The following is a 15,545-nucleotide window of genomic DNA, read 5'->3' as shown; positions in this document are numbered from 1 at the left end:
TTTTAAATGGGTTCATAACATTTTATCTACAAAAAATTATAAACAAAATTTGAAATGCTCCCAAAATATTTATTATGTCAACATAAAATAATTAACATAAAAGATAGAAGGAAAGGTGAAAAAATTGTAGATCAATTGGTCCGTTTTAGCCCGGATCAGTTTTTTAAACGGGTCTATATAATTTTATTTACAGAAATACAAAATTTGAAATGCGCCGAAAATCTTTATTATATCAACACAAAACATAATAATAAGACCAAAGCTACTATTTATACGCAAAGAATAGACTGCAGATTTTTTTTAGTTATCGTAAAAAGTTTTATAAGGTTAGAGGAAATATATAATAAAATTCTAAATCAGCTGTTCCATTATCAATTTTAGTGTACTGGTGAGATTAGATAATGGCTTACCACGGATGGTTAAAATAAGTTAAAGATTATATATTAAAATTATATTTTAAAACATCTATATAAAAATTGACATAAATTAAGAAATTCAAATTCTTAATTTCTAGACAAAATAAAATTGTCCGAATTTGGCAGTGTGGATGTTCTATACATGATAGAATTTATTTCCGGTTAAATCAGATGTTTCACAATTTAAAAATTGCCCTTCCGTATATGATTTAAAATTTAGAGATTTCTGAATCTCAAATGGATTACATATCCTAATATGTCAATATACATATATATATTAAATGAATTTGGGTTGCACCGGGGATGGACAAATAATTTTTATTTCGGGTCGGGCTTTTCGGGACAAATAAAAAAATCTTTCGTTAAAAATCATGCCCGATGTAAATCAAATTACCCTTTTGAACTTAATGCCATAAATTTGCTTACAATTTTTCTAAGACTTAAAATATATTAAAATTTTTAACCTTGTAATTGACCATATAGCATAGAGTTAATTATTTTTTCTGAATATTTTAAGCGGTAATCTGTAGAGGTAAAAATTATGAATTTTAAGTCCGGTCGGATTTCAAAAAATTTTTTTATTTCAACCTGGTCCGGCAATTTTTTGAAGAAGCATTTTGGCCTGGCCCGGATATTTATAGTTTGCATTTTTCTGCCTGGGCCGGAATTTTTTAAAATTTCGTAATTTTGATTCATTTTGGGTGTTCAGAATTATCTGTCTAATAGGGCTTAATTATTCGGGGAACTCTACAATTTAAAATTTTGAATCCCAATCAAATTCCTAATGGCTATAATGCATTCGAAAATGCCTTAATAATTTGAGCATAAATCTTGGTCCCAACGATGCACCAATAAGACAGATTTTACTATATTTTGCGAATGTGCTTTAAAGAGATATTGAAAAAAATGATGGTTATATTACGGTTCGTTTTAATGTTTTTCAGCTAATTAAATAAAATCGTCCCGGCGTGGATTTATAACTTTTTTTAAAGATTGAGCCAATGTTGTTAAACGGATCGATTTGAGCTGATTTTTAAAAACTGCTAACTCAATATTTTAGCCAGTAAAATATTGCCTAAGCCTTAACATTTCGCTACCAGATGTCCAAACTTTTGTGCCTTTGTCATAAAGGCTCAACCAATTGTGAATATAATAAAAAAAACTACTCATTTCAAAAAAAAATTTTGTATAACAATGGGATGTTTTATAATAGTTTTAATAAAGGTGTGGGATTTATCCTACCTTTACTCTGAAGGGCTAAATATATATCCAAACCCGCATCAAAATTTTTCATTTAAAATTAATTTGGTTATTTGTATTTTTTTTAAATTATATTTAAACTTTACCCAATATCTGGCTAACCATTTAACCTTAATCCTAAAGTCGTGGTTTCAGGAGAAAAAAAAGGGCCCCGTTAAGAGAATTGAACCCTAGTCTTCGAACTTTCAATCCACCCTCTAATCCTCTAGCACAACCTGACACTTAAAAAATAATTCGATAACATTTTTTTGTATACAATGATTAATTAATATAATCAAAAAGATTTAAGACTAAAAATATTCAAAATAAATTTGAGCCCAAAATCTAGCGTGGGTTAAAGATTGGGGGGGGGAGGGTCGGACAAATTATTCAAAATCTTTTTATGGGTCAGGCCGGAAAACCCGGTAGAAAATTTTCAAGAGCCGAGCCGGAAAACCCTGTAGAAAATTTCAACGGGTCGGGTCAGGCCGCCCCTAATTTTAATTTGATATAGATATGAAATCGTTATTTCATATGAATAATAAGCCCGCCCTAATCATACCACCCATAAAATACTTCCAATTCACCAGTCTGCTCATGCATTCATAATATTCCCTGGTTTTCGATTTATAAAAATTCAAATTGAAGTTGGAATTATAATAAATTTTTAATCGAAAAATGATCTATAATTTGGTGGCGGACTCGAACTTTTCCGAATACTTGTAAAACGGATTCGACCCGGTATGGATCAAAAATCTGGATCAGTACTTTATTAACCCTCGAGATGTTAGTTAGGTGGATATTAATAAATAATAGGAGTGATTAGACAAGGTAAAATAGCTAACCCCACCCCCCACCCAATTTCAAATTTTTATATTACGTTTTCGATTATCTAACATTTTAATTAAGTTTAACCTCTTAAATTTTTTGCAAAAAAGTGACAAAGATAAAGCAAGATATGCTGTTGCTATATTTTTTAAAAAAATATACTTGAAACATGACTATAAATCATAAATTTTATTTATTAATTGTGTAAATATAACAGAAAAAAAGTTTAAGCTTGTTTTCAAATAATATTTTTTGATTAAAAAGCTTGCTTCTGCCCAATCCTAAACAATCATTTAATAAAAATCAGAGATCTGAAAATCCAGGGCCAGGTCATGTAAATGGTATCTTTGCAGGTCTATGATAAAAATGCATAAAACTTTACAGAAATATAGTTGCATACAATGTTAGACCACTGAAAAAAACCAGGTTAAAATATCTAGAGGATTTAAAATCGGCAGTACAGATAAATCCTTGCAAAAATCACCTCCCAAGAGATAAATTAAAATAAAACCAAAAGTAAAAGCAAAAGAAAATGTGTTTATGAAAAAAGAGCACTTAACACATAGTTAATTGGATAATCAACGGATATATTAAAATAAACCCTTCCTAATTGTGGTGGACTGATGTAAGGTTATTTTCACCATGGAACCAAAACTTTGACTAAAGAAATTAAATTTAGTAAATATCGAAGTTTATTAAATTTATATTGTTTATACAAAAACAAAGCACTCTTACTTGTCTTATTTTTTTTATTTTTGCCTGCGAAATAAATAAAAAAAAATAAAAGACAAACTGCAGGTTTGAGATGTAACTTTCATAAAATTCAAATTCCAATCTTGTCTTCTCCTCTATTCCCATCTTATAATTTATTATTTTTTTGTTATAGAAGTGCAAGCCACAATGTGGTGCAACAGCAAACTCCTATATATGGCCACTTTTAATTAAACCAAGAAATATAGCTAATTTTATAAATAAGGGCATGGTAAAATGGGACCTTATAAATAGATTATACTGCATATGAATGGGGATGAATTTATTGGTAATCAAATAAAATATATCATGAAATGATCTTTCCTCATTAAGTAACTATAAAATATCCATAGAACTTATTTAGTAATCTAACTATTGGTTTTTTATATCACTTCTTTCTTTATTTTCCTTTTTTCTATTTCATTCATTCATTCAATTTAAAATGTAAAGAATAAAATTTAGAGAAAAATGAATATATAAACATTTTGAAGATGTTACTAAAAATTATTGCAATTTTTTGGCAAGTTAATGGAAATATTTATTGAATATAATTAATTATAATAATTATTTGGTAAATAATTTTTTTCATAAAAGAAGATAACATAATGAAAGGTGTATCATGTTATATTTTGTTTACACAGGTTAGATTTTTAAGACACCTATTTTAAATAAATGAATTATATATATTTAAACTATGTCTCATTTTGTGATAAATAATGTATAAACTCGAAACCATGTTAAAATCCTTTAAAATATAAAATAGGTTAGGTCTTTTGATTGTGCTGATGGTTAAGCAAAATATAATTTATGTATTAACAACAGCAGAGCTGTAGAATTTAAGTATTTTGTGAGTGCAAAAATGTCAACTATTTTAGTGATCTATATAAATGCTCTTTGTTAATTATGAATTGCTATAAAACATTGAAAATAATAGTAAGCTTAGTTTAATAATGTTGTGCCTTTTCTTTTTTTAACACTCTTATAAATAATTTTAAAATATACGTTTTTTTATAAGAAAAGGAAATATCTACAAATAATTTGTTAACAAATAAAATAAAATCATTTTGCATTTCAAATTTATTTTCTGGTATCTCCATTCATCAAAAATTATCAACCATGTCAGTATTGTAGTAAACTATTTCAAAGTTAAGGGGAAAAAACAAGATAAGACCAGAAATTGATAGATACTACTTGTAACTTAGTTTATAAAAATTAAGGTCAAATAGATGTTGGAAAATATTCTTAACAAATAAGTTAAATAATATACTATACTATTATGTTTAAAATTAATAATGATTTTCCTATATGGAAGGGCAGGTATAATGATTGCTATTGTAAATTTAACAATAAAACCCATTATACGGAATAAAAATAGTTAATTGTATCAAATATATTTAATAATATTGTAATAATCATATGATTTATTTACCATTGTCATTTTCTTATGAAATCCTATTTTGAATTTTTGAGCAATTGTAAATTTACTATTTTATAATATTGAATTAGGAATCCACGAGTAAAAATATATGTAAACTTTAAACTAGAATTTTTCTTTAAGGTTATAATAAAAATGTCATTTATTTTCTTATATAAGTAATTATTATTTAAAATTTATAAGATAAAGTATGGTATAAATTTCCTGATGAAATATATGATTATATTTATCATTTTATGATTTTGCTCCAATTTTTAAATTTTATTCCTAATATTTATATCTTATTCCTAATATTTAAAAAAAATGCAGGTTGGGATGCAAGGCTTTACTTGTCGTATAAATAAATAAATTTTTGGAATTTATTAAAATAAAAGAATTCTACATGTTATATACACATGCCCAATCTGGTAGGGTGTGGCTTGTTTCATTCATCCATCCATCCCATTTATAGCGTAAGAGAAGTTTAATTTAATTTTCTAGTTTACATTAAAGAAGCCAAGTGATTTCTTTTATCAGGAAAAGGAAATGCCGTATATCTAACATTCAGGTCGAAAGTGGACTCTTTTTAAAAAAAATTACAAAGGTGATAAAATATTTTTGGAGTACAGCTTTTTTATGATAAAAATAATTGGTGCCAGCACTCCTAGAAACACACTCATCCCTTCATTTTTATTTCCTTTCTTTACTTTCCATTCCCTTAGGAATGTAGTTACACAAAAGTAGTGCTCTGCCTCTAAATATTTAACAAATGCTTTGCTAAAAAATTTCTCAAATTTGAATTTACTTTATCGCTTAATATTTTTACAGCAAATTTACCTTCATAACTCATTTTTTTGGTGGAAATTTCTAAATATTTGGTGTATTTTTTTAATAAAGATTTACTTTGTGCATTTTATCTAACAAATTCCAATTATATTTAGCATTCACCAACAATATTTTTTATCATTATAATGTGTGGTAATATATTTTATGGGCAATTTATCAGTAAATGAAAGCTAAAAATATCAATATAATAAATAATTAGAATGATTTATAAAATTTAGATTATAGATTAATTCTAATATTATTGGGGGGGAAAAAATATCATATTAGTAAATCACAATTATACAGCCATTAGTTTTTGTTGTATTTTATTGATTGAGATCCAAATTCCCTTTTAGCGTCAACGTCATAGTTGGGATCAAAATAGCCTAAGGCTATCTATAGGATGTTCAATTATGGGGTTCCGTTCATTGAGAGTGCTGAGATAGTTGCATTTTATTATGTTCACGGATAACCTTTGACTTTGAGGTAGGTAGAATCTCACGTTGGGATCCTCGGTCCTGGCAGAAATCCATTTCCCAGCTCTTTAAAGAAGGCCAGGGCATAAGAGCCGAACTATATTAGAGTCGTGGTGATAAGTGGTAGGAATGTATAGTTAGCAGGAAACGATGGTGAATATTTACCGAGTTTATTGTCTCGCCGTCTAGTATAGCATCTCTATTTATATTGGAAAGGACAAGAGGATCCATGCATGACAAATCCTAAGTTAGGATTCCCCCCTCTTCCAAGGGATCATGGTAGAACTATCAAGCCGCTTACCATAGGATTCGTAAAGGTCAGTAGGTTCGAGGGTTGATGGGATATCGGCAGATTAAGGCCTTGACAATAGTATCACTGTATTATAAATGTGAAACAACGTGAGGGATTTATCGAAATAAGTTTTTATTATAAAATTAATCTTCCTTTTAACAAAAATGTTCATTTTATATCTTTATCAAACGATCAACTAAATTGTTAATACAAACTAAAAATAATCTCGTCGAAAGGTATAAAAAATAAAATCGAATTATTTAACAGAATGTCTAATGAATCTGTCTCTAAAGCGCTTGCAGTGCAAAGAGTGTGCCTTTGGAGTTGACCGACGTTTGACAGAGAATACATTGATAGATTATTACCATATCACCATTAAGTTTAAGACCGATGGCGTGACGTAGTTCATCATTGCTTAGGAGCTGGACAAGGTTTCGTGATGGGAAAGCCTCGAGAAATTCGTACCCGCTGTCTGCGGAAATGGAGAAGAGTAAAGAATGGTACTGGGGTTGGCTCCTCAATTTAAGGTATGCAAAGGAGTTGTCAACTAGAGGCTTATCCCAATCCTTCTATAGTGCCAATGAGGGAGGATCGACAAATAAGAAAGACTTCCATAGTCAGGATGTTTTGTGAATGTGTGTATGACGGATTCGCAAGTCAGGCGAGGGATATCAACGCACTAACTAAAAGTAGAGAAGGTGACCTTATGCCAATGCCGCCGGATTTGGTTGGTACCTGTAACCAAGATTGGTCTCCAAATTTATGATTGAATATATTTTCTGTGAGGCATTTAATCTCGAGTTCATATGCAGCGAGGTTGACATCATATTGAGAGATTCCTGACGATCGGAGCGTATATAAAATTTTTGGGATTAGAAGGTAGTTCTTCAAAGGGTGGGATGGGAGTCTGGATAGAGTATCGTGCATGAGGGGTATCTTTCGTAAAAATATCCGGGAAGAAATTGATAAAGGACGTGTCTTTACCTACTAGAGATCCGAGATGTGTTAAAGCGTAATGGTGTATGATTGAACATAGGATCATGGTTAAGGTCGATGATCTTATGAGGTCCATATTCGATTTTGTCTTGATTAAATCGCAGTCCCAAACTGCTTTCGCTGAATTTTATTATTTAGATTGCCTTCATAATTTCAGCTGGCGTTGTATTTTTTAATTGTTTTCCAATATGTGTGGCAGTGAAACCCTCTGAATTTGGAGTAATAACGTATAGCGTTAAACGTTATTAATTTTTTGTGTGTTTTATTCAACGTCAAAATAAAAATATAGAAGCCCACTCTCAAAATCTATACTATCCCCTCCCCCCCCCCCCTAAAATATTTCCTCGAGTTGCTTATATTCCTTCATTATTAATTATACACTTTTAATTCTTATGGTATTTCTCTCTATATTTTAGAAAGAATTATTTAAATTATCAATACTCTACTACCAGCATCTACATGATAGGATTTTCACTAGATGCAAACTCCACTTGCCTATGCCTACCATCCTAAAAAAAAATTTGCAGCCTAACGTGGCGATGTTTTTGCACTATTAATTACACCTTTTTAATTATAATGGTACTCCTTTCATAAATTTAAAAAAGAATAACTTAAATTATTTTAGCTCTATTATCAATAGAGGTCTGCAGTGAGCAGGTTTTTAGTCAAAAAGCCCGTGTTTTGAAAATTATTTAACCCGCCCACCCGTTCACTTATAATTTTTTAAAAAAATTTACCTGCCGCCAATTTATCTATAAATTTGTTTAACCCGCCCACCCGTCTAATGTTTAAAAATTATAATGGCTGGTTTGGCTATTTATTTAAATGCATTTTTAATTAAACATATATAACATGCAATATTATGAAATAAAACTATTATTTTTGACGAATTGAAGACTGTTCTGCTCATTTCGCCTGAAAAATATCAAAAATTTACCCGCCCACGCCCGCCCATTACTTAAATATTTTTTTAACCCATCCGCGGGGTGTTGAAAATATTTTAAAAAAGGCGATCATACCCATTCAAAATAAGGACGGCGTGGGCGGGCGAGAGAAAAACCCGTATGCAGACCTCTACTACGAACTATCAAAATATTGTAAATATAAAGGAGTTATTTAGATCATGAATTCAATTATAAATCCCCTCATTTACAATGAATGCATTATTATAGCATATTGTTTGGCATGAATATGAGTTTGCTGAAAAGTTTAACCCTGTTAAATTACATTTAAAGGATAGCAGAAAGTTTTATTTGGAACATAATGTCTATGATTGTTTCAATTTATAAATTCGTTCTTTGATTAAAATATCATTTTATTAATTATATATAATAGGTCTTTAATAAAAGTATTAATTTTTACAGCGATATATTTTTTCCTATTTCATCTAAAATTTAATAGATAACCCCCAATAAATTTACCCTCCCCCCTTTAGGGTCACACTGTTCCTACGCCTCCCCCTCTCGTGTAGACTCTATCTATTATTAACTAGTAGGAGATTCCAGCAGACTGTATTCAGCAGACTGTATTGAGTTGATAAATTTCAGAATAAGCCGAATCGAGAAGATTAAGATAGGAGAAAACAAATCATTCCGAACGATCAAGACACAAGATACCACTAAACCGCATTGATCAATCAATCATAGGTGAAGGGCACCAAAGCGATTAATCGAGGATGTACGAACTAAACTGATCGATCTAGAACCAACCTAACAAAGCATTGGAGATTGAAGGACCTCCGATCAAGACTATACCCCGCCAACCCATATTGAGTTGATAGAGTTTATACGAGCGTACCAACCTTTCTAAAATATCGTAAATGTGAAACAATTTATTTTAGAATATGAACTAAATTTAAAACTTTCTGTTCATTTTCGATGTATATATTATTATAGTGTATTGTTTACATGTTTTGGTTTGTTAATATAATTTCACCACCTTTTGAACAAAAAAATTTTATATAAAAACATGGCAGAAAATTATTGAGAACCAATTTTAAAAAATTACCTAATATAATTGTATCAGGGGCGTCGCTAGCCTTCACACTCTCAGGGGGCTCAACTAAAAAAATTTTTATAGGGGGCAAAGCCCCCTATACTCCCAATTTGCGGGCCTTCGGCCCGCTTTTGCCGGCCTTCGGCCGGGTTTTAAATAAATATATTATACTTTTTTAAAATTTGTTAATCTAAACAATTATTCTGATTTTAAAATTTTGTCATTTTTTATATTATGCATACAAAATAAACTGGCATATAAAAAATCACATAATGCAATAATATAATTCTTAACAACTTATATTGACAAAAGGTCATCAAACTAGTATAAATCTCTGAAACCATTTTAGACACTGTTTTATAGAATGGACTAATAAGGAAAAAATGTATAGGCTTAAACCAAATCAACAATTTTTGTAGGAGAGAGTATAAACGACCAATCCAAATCATAAAACTATATGGTGGTTAGAGCTTCCTTTTAGATGACATTATGGAAGCTAGATAAGTAATCGAGAAAATTATTGTGAGATATTAAATTTCTAAAAGATTATCTTCCATTTTAAATGATATATAAACGACTACACAGTTGACCATTATTGTTTATCTAAAATATGCAATTATATGCTCTCAGCCGTTATAGTAATAATATTAAATTATATTGGAACACAAATAATAGATGCTGGTTAATTTGCAGTAATAGCCATGACACCCACGATGTAAACTATTATCAGAATTTATTATGTTGGATAAATTGATAAAATAAAAACACTAAAAATCTTTGGAAGAAATAATTATGCAAATATATTAAAGCCTGGAGTTATTTACACGGCAATGCCACATTAGAAATGATTTCTAACTATAAAATAAGGACCAGAATGATATGATAAAACAATTAAAATTTTATATATTGTCGCACCACATTGGTATATTATATCTTAAAATAATAGTAGTTTGTAATAATATCAAAAATATACTTGTATTAAAAATTTAACTCAACACTGTTTTTCGAAAATGAAAAATAGCTTTCCTAAAAACATGTAAAAAAGAGAAGAAAAGATATCAAATTTATTACATCTATTGCAGGATGAATAATAAAATGTTTAATTTTAAAAATTATTTATACCTAAATAGATGGCGATAAATACTTAAATGCAATTTGTTATTATATTTATTATCAAAACCATTTTTTAGTAAAATTTATTATAATATTAACTGTAATATATTATATAACTGTCAAATACGTCTATAAAAGTAGCGTTATATCTGATATTTTATAAAAAACTATATATAGTAGAGGATTATAAACTACATGTCTACTTACTTTTTATAAAGAAATCTCTTATATTATAAGGACCTTGAAAATATTTTTAAGGTATGATAATAAAATTTCAAAATAAATATACACTTGATTAGTCATTTTGAACTCGGCTAATTACAATATTAAATTTGTTAATTTTCAAATAATATATGATTATATTAAATTTAATAAGGGTTAAATAATAATTTAAATAATAAAAGTCAAACTTCAAGTGTTAAAGCTAAATTAATATTTAGTTAGTTTGATATTATATTTTTAATACAGAATTTGATTGCAAGCTGACATAGTGAAAAGATAATTTATATGTATTAATCTAATCTAATAATTAAAATAATATTCATTTAATAAAAATTTAAATAGTCTTATTAATTTCTAAATAATAAAATTATATCTATATATTACTTAATGAAATTATAAAAGAAATCATTCAGTGGGCAGTCAAATAAATTTATTTTAGTTCAAGGCAGTGGCGTAGCTAGGAATTTTCCTTAAAGGGGGTCCATACATATAAAATCCTTGGGGGCTTCGCCCCCAGACCCCCTTTGACGGGCCTTCGGCTCTTTTGCCCGGCCTTCGGCCGGGTTTATCTTAAAAATCATAACCACATCTTCGACAATATATATAAATATTTTTAAATGCATGAATAATGTTATTATAATTTAATAGATAATGTTATTATAATTTAGTAGATTATTCCCAATGACTTTATAATAATACTACCCAGAATAAATTCAATAGTAATATATTATCCTTTCACAAACATCAAAACCAGAAAAATATAAATATTAATGATATTTATTTGATACAAAGTCACTTTTAAGTCTTTTGAACGTATAATCTAAAAATAAATTTGCTCTGGGAGGGGTCCAAACCAGAAAACCACCCCCGTAGCTAGGCCACTGGTTCAAGGGGATATTAAGGAGCCATTAAAAAAAAAATTTTTTTGCTTCAGGGGACTATTCAAATTTTTCAGGGGGCTCGAGCCCCTGCGCTTCCCCCTAGCGACGCCACTCAATTGTATTGCATTCAATATATAGGTATATGAGTTTAAAAATGCCACCCCGGTGATACTTACCCAATAAACCAAATGAAAGTTACAAACAAAATTTTAAATATGAAAGCTAGGGCGTTCCCTCCAAACTTAGGGTGTAGACCTCCATCTTGTGAAAAGTAAAATAGAGGTCAAAGCAAATAAAACAAGAGTAGCAAGCTTAAATATTGGCACACTTAAGGATAAGACTAGAGAATTGGCATTCATGTTGAACAAGAGAAAAGTTGATATAGCGTGCATATAAGAGACGAAATGAAGAGGTGAATGATTGTAGATGGGTATAAATTGTACTTTAATGGAATTCTTAGTAATTGAAACGGTATCCATCCTCAGTCAAGATCTAACCTACTCAGTGGTAGAAGTTAACTGATCTCTGATAGACGAATGGAAATAAAACTCTGCATTGGTCAATCACTACTACACATCCTTTCAGTATATTCTCCTCAAACGAATTGCAAAGAAGAGGAGAAGATGACTTTAGAGCTATCCATGATAAAGCTGTAATGGAAATCCATAAGGATGACCTAATAATAATAGGTGTAGAAATGATTAAATAGGAAAAGCTAGAGACAGATACAAAAGGCATCATGATGGTTTTGGATATGGAGAAAGAAATGATGAAGGAGAGCCTGTACTAAAATTTGCGCAAGCCTTCGACTTTGCCTTGACCAACATCTACTATAAGAAAAAAGACAATCATTTATAACATATGAAAGTGGTACAAAAAAAACCCAGATAGAATACATGCTGATCTTTCGAATAAGATTAAAAGATGTAATAGGCTGCAAAGTCATCTCAGGAGAAGATACTGCCGCGCAACACAAGTTACTAGTCATGGATTTACACCTCACAAATAAATCAACTCAAAACAAGATGAAACTAAAACCATACCTCAAATGGGGTAGATTAAAATCAATGACAGATGCCTTTGCAACAGCGTCTACATGAGCGGGAGGGGTAGGAACAGTTTGCATCCTATTTTTTTGAGGGGGAAAGAGGTAAGCTGCTTTATTGGGGGTTGGATAAATTTTTTGGGTGGTTATCTATTAAATTTTGAGATGAAATAGGACAAAATTTATTACTGTAAAATTTATACATTTATTATAGTATTATTATAATACAATTCATCGACCAAATCTATATATTGCAAACAATCATACACATTGTTTTCCAAATAAACTATCCTTTTAAATGTAATTTAAAAGGTTTAGATATTTTAGCAAGCTCATAATGCCATAATAACTAATTCATTGTAAATAATGGAGTTTTAATTGAATTTATTATCTAAAGAATAAATTATTTATAATCACAAAATATAGATAGTTGGTAGTAGATATAGATTAATTTAAGTTATCCTTTATAAATTTTTTGAAAAGAGCATTAAAAAATAATGATAAAGAGACACCGCCGCCGAAGTTGGCGATTTTTTAGGGGGGTAGGCAAAGGTTTTTGAAGGGGGTTTGCATCCAGTGAAAATCCTGTCATGTAGACGCTGCTTTGCAATCAATGCTAACATTGAAACAATAGATTCCTCACAAGTTAGTGAAAAAATGTGGATAGACCTTTCATCTAGATAAATAGATACTGCCAAATCTACACTAGGCTTGACAAGAAGAGGTAATAAATCACACAAAGAACTAGGTGGAATGAAGATGTACAAGCCACTAGACAGGAAAAAAAAGCCCTGTATAAAATATGGTACAAATCCAAAAGCCCAGATGACAAGACAAAATACAAAAAGTCCAAGAGAATAGCTACAAAGGCGGTGGATAGGGCCAAAGTAATAGCATACGATGACATGTACAAATAACTATAGGGCAAAATAAAGTATACAGATTAGCCAAACAGCGAAAAAGAATTCTAGGGATATAAACGGATCTCCGAAAGTAATCAAAAATTAAGATGGGAAATTGATAATAAAGGAAAAAGAAATAATGAATAGATGGAAATAATATTTTCAGGAGCTTCTCAACTTTAATTCCCACATCTTTATATGGAGTGCTCTTTAACAAAAGAAACTCACACAAATTTAAGGGAAAAATTTACATTTCCATAGTACAGCCAACTATTCTATATAGTTCGGAAACATGGTTAACCAAAGAATCAGACGAGAGAAGTCTACAAACTATGGAGATGAGAATGCTGAGGATGATTGATGGGGTATCAAGAAAGAATAAGGTGAGTACAAGAATACTGGGAAGTTAAAGGTAGTGCTTATTAAGACTAAGATAATGATCAACAGACAGTTGATATGGGTACACAATGAGAAGGCCTATAAACTATATAAGATTAAGGGTTTGGAAGTGATGGGCAAACGTCAAAGAGGAAGGCTAAAACTTCAATGGGACCATAAAGTTAGAGCCAATATGAAGAAATATAAATTAGATAAAAGAGATAGCATGAATAAAAGTTGAAAGAGATATTGAAGGAGCTTACCACCAGAAAAGGTGAAAGCTAAAAAGAAAAAAAATGTACATATATACGTCTATAATAAAAGTATTAAATAATTTTTACAGCAATATATTTTGTCCTAATTTATCTAAAATCTTTATTCTTAACCAATAAATCTAACCTACACACCCTCTTCCCACTCCTTATCCCTCTTAAAAAATTGTAATCCCACTCTCCCGCTTACATAGCTTTTGAGATAGAGGTCTGGTCTGCATATGGCAAAATTCTCAGGCCCTGCTCAGTTCAAAAGAACGGGATATTTGCCCGGACTGACCTAGAAGAATTATGCCTGGCTTGGCCCGATTTTAATTTTCACTAAGGTTGCTATTTATTAATATTATAATGGAGCCATTTTAATATTTTTTGCAAATTAAGCTAGAACTTCAACAGGATTTGCTAAATATTAGTTATCTCGCTCTTCAAATATTATTATTGTTCATTTAAAAAAAAATTTCTCGCTAATTTAAGATCTTGGATCTATTAAGGGGAGAGGGTAATTTTAAGATCTTATATTTGCTTCTTTTTTTTGGCTAATTTTAGATTTAGCCCATTTCTCTTATTAAAATGGTACATTTATTTAATAATAATATCCTTAACATCACAGCTTCATAATATTCCCAATTGATACGCTGATTTTTAAAAAAATATCTGTATCATCTACAAAACCCTAATGGTGATAGTTTGTTATACCAGATGGTTCAGATATTGATAATTCTAATGGAAAGGATTATAAAATTAGGTATAGCAGCTGATATATATTTGGTCGATTGGTCATATTTATTATATGACAAGTTTTTCTAAATAATGCTTACCAGGTATCCACACTTGAAAACTCGAAAATCTTTCTTTTAAATCATTTCGCGGGGGCTATATTTAAAAATTTTTAAATCTGATTATACCGGAAAGGTAACTCCAGCTAACTTAGAGAATCTACTCCTAAAATTTTCTAACATTTTTTTGCTATATACTTTTATGAATATTTTTAAACATTTATATGAAAAATCTATTTATATATAAAAATTAAAAAATAAATTATTTTAAAAGAATCCACATTGAATTCATTTCCGGTAAAATAAGATTCTTCAAATTTAAAAAAAAATTATCGGTAAAATCATTTTAAATTGAGAGATTCGTATCCCTCATGTGAGAATTTCGGATTTTATCATATATCGTCAGCTTCTATCATAGTGTTCTATATCCACTTTTTTGCAAAATGCTTTTTTTTGATAAATGAATCCTCCAGGCTATATTCTTATGTATCTATGCTCGAACAATTAAAAAAAATGGATATAGAACATTATATCACTCCACCAAAGATAGGCAGCTTGAACAAATTCTAAACCATCGATTAATACGTTGTATAATGAGAATATAAATATTTACAAATCCTGATTTTTCAGTCGCAATGCTAACGCTTATTATTTAGGCCTACTCAATCTAATAATTTAGCCTTGACGAACACGCTTTCGCCCCAACCCTAGCAGAGCGGCTTAAT

General features: G+C 29.8%; 1 protein-coding gene across 4 annotated transcripts in view; it reads right to left on the bottom strand.

Moving 5' to 3' along the window:
• LOC135928525 (putative uncharacterized protein DDB_G0286901) overlaps nt 1-4,771 on the bottom strand; it is a 30,631-nt gene extending 25,860 nt beyond the window's left edge. For 3 of the 4 annotated variants that reach the window (XM_065464983.1, XM_065464984.1, XM_065464981.1), the window contains exon 1: nt 881-910. In XM_065464983.1, coding sequence (XP_065321055.1) covers nt 881-895 — 15 coding nt within the window. In that variant the 5' untranslated portion in view covers nt 896-910. Of the gene's footprint in view, nt 1-880; nt 911-4,662 lie in introns of those variants that run through there. The other variant, XM_065464982.1, reaches the window with a different exon arrangement.
• Between the last annotated feature and the right edge of the window lie 10,774 nt (nt 4,772-15,545).

Source organism: Gordionus sp. m RMFG-2023, chromosome 4, assembly GCF_954871325.1.
Source record: "Gordionus sp. m RMFG-2023 chromosome 4, tfGorSpeb1-WG-v2, whole genome shotgun sequence".
Classification (NCBI taxonomy): domain Eukaryota; kingdom Metazoa; phylum Nematomorpha; class Gordioida; order Chordodea; family Parachordodidae; genus Gordionus; species Gordionus sp. m RMFG-2023.
The sequence above is the reverse complement of the archived record's forward strand: the minus strand, read 5'-3'. Positions and strand labels throughout refer to the sequence as shown.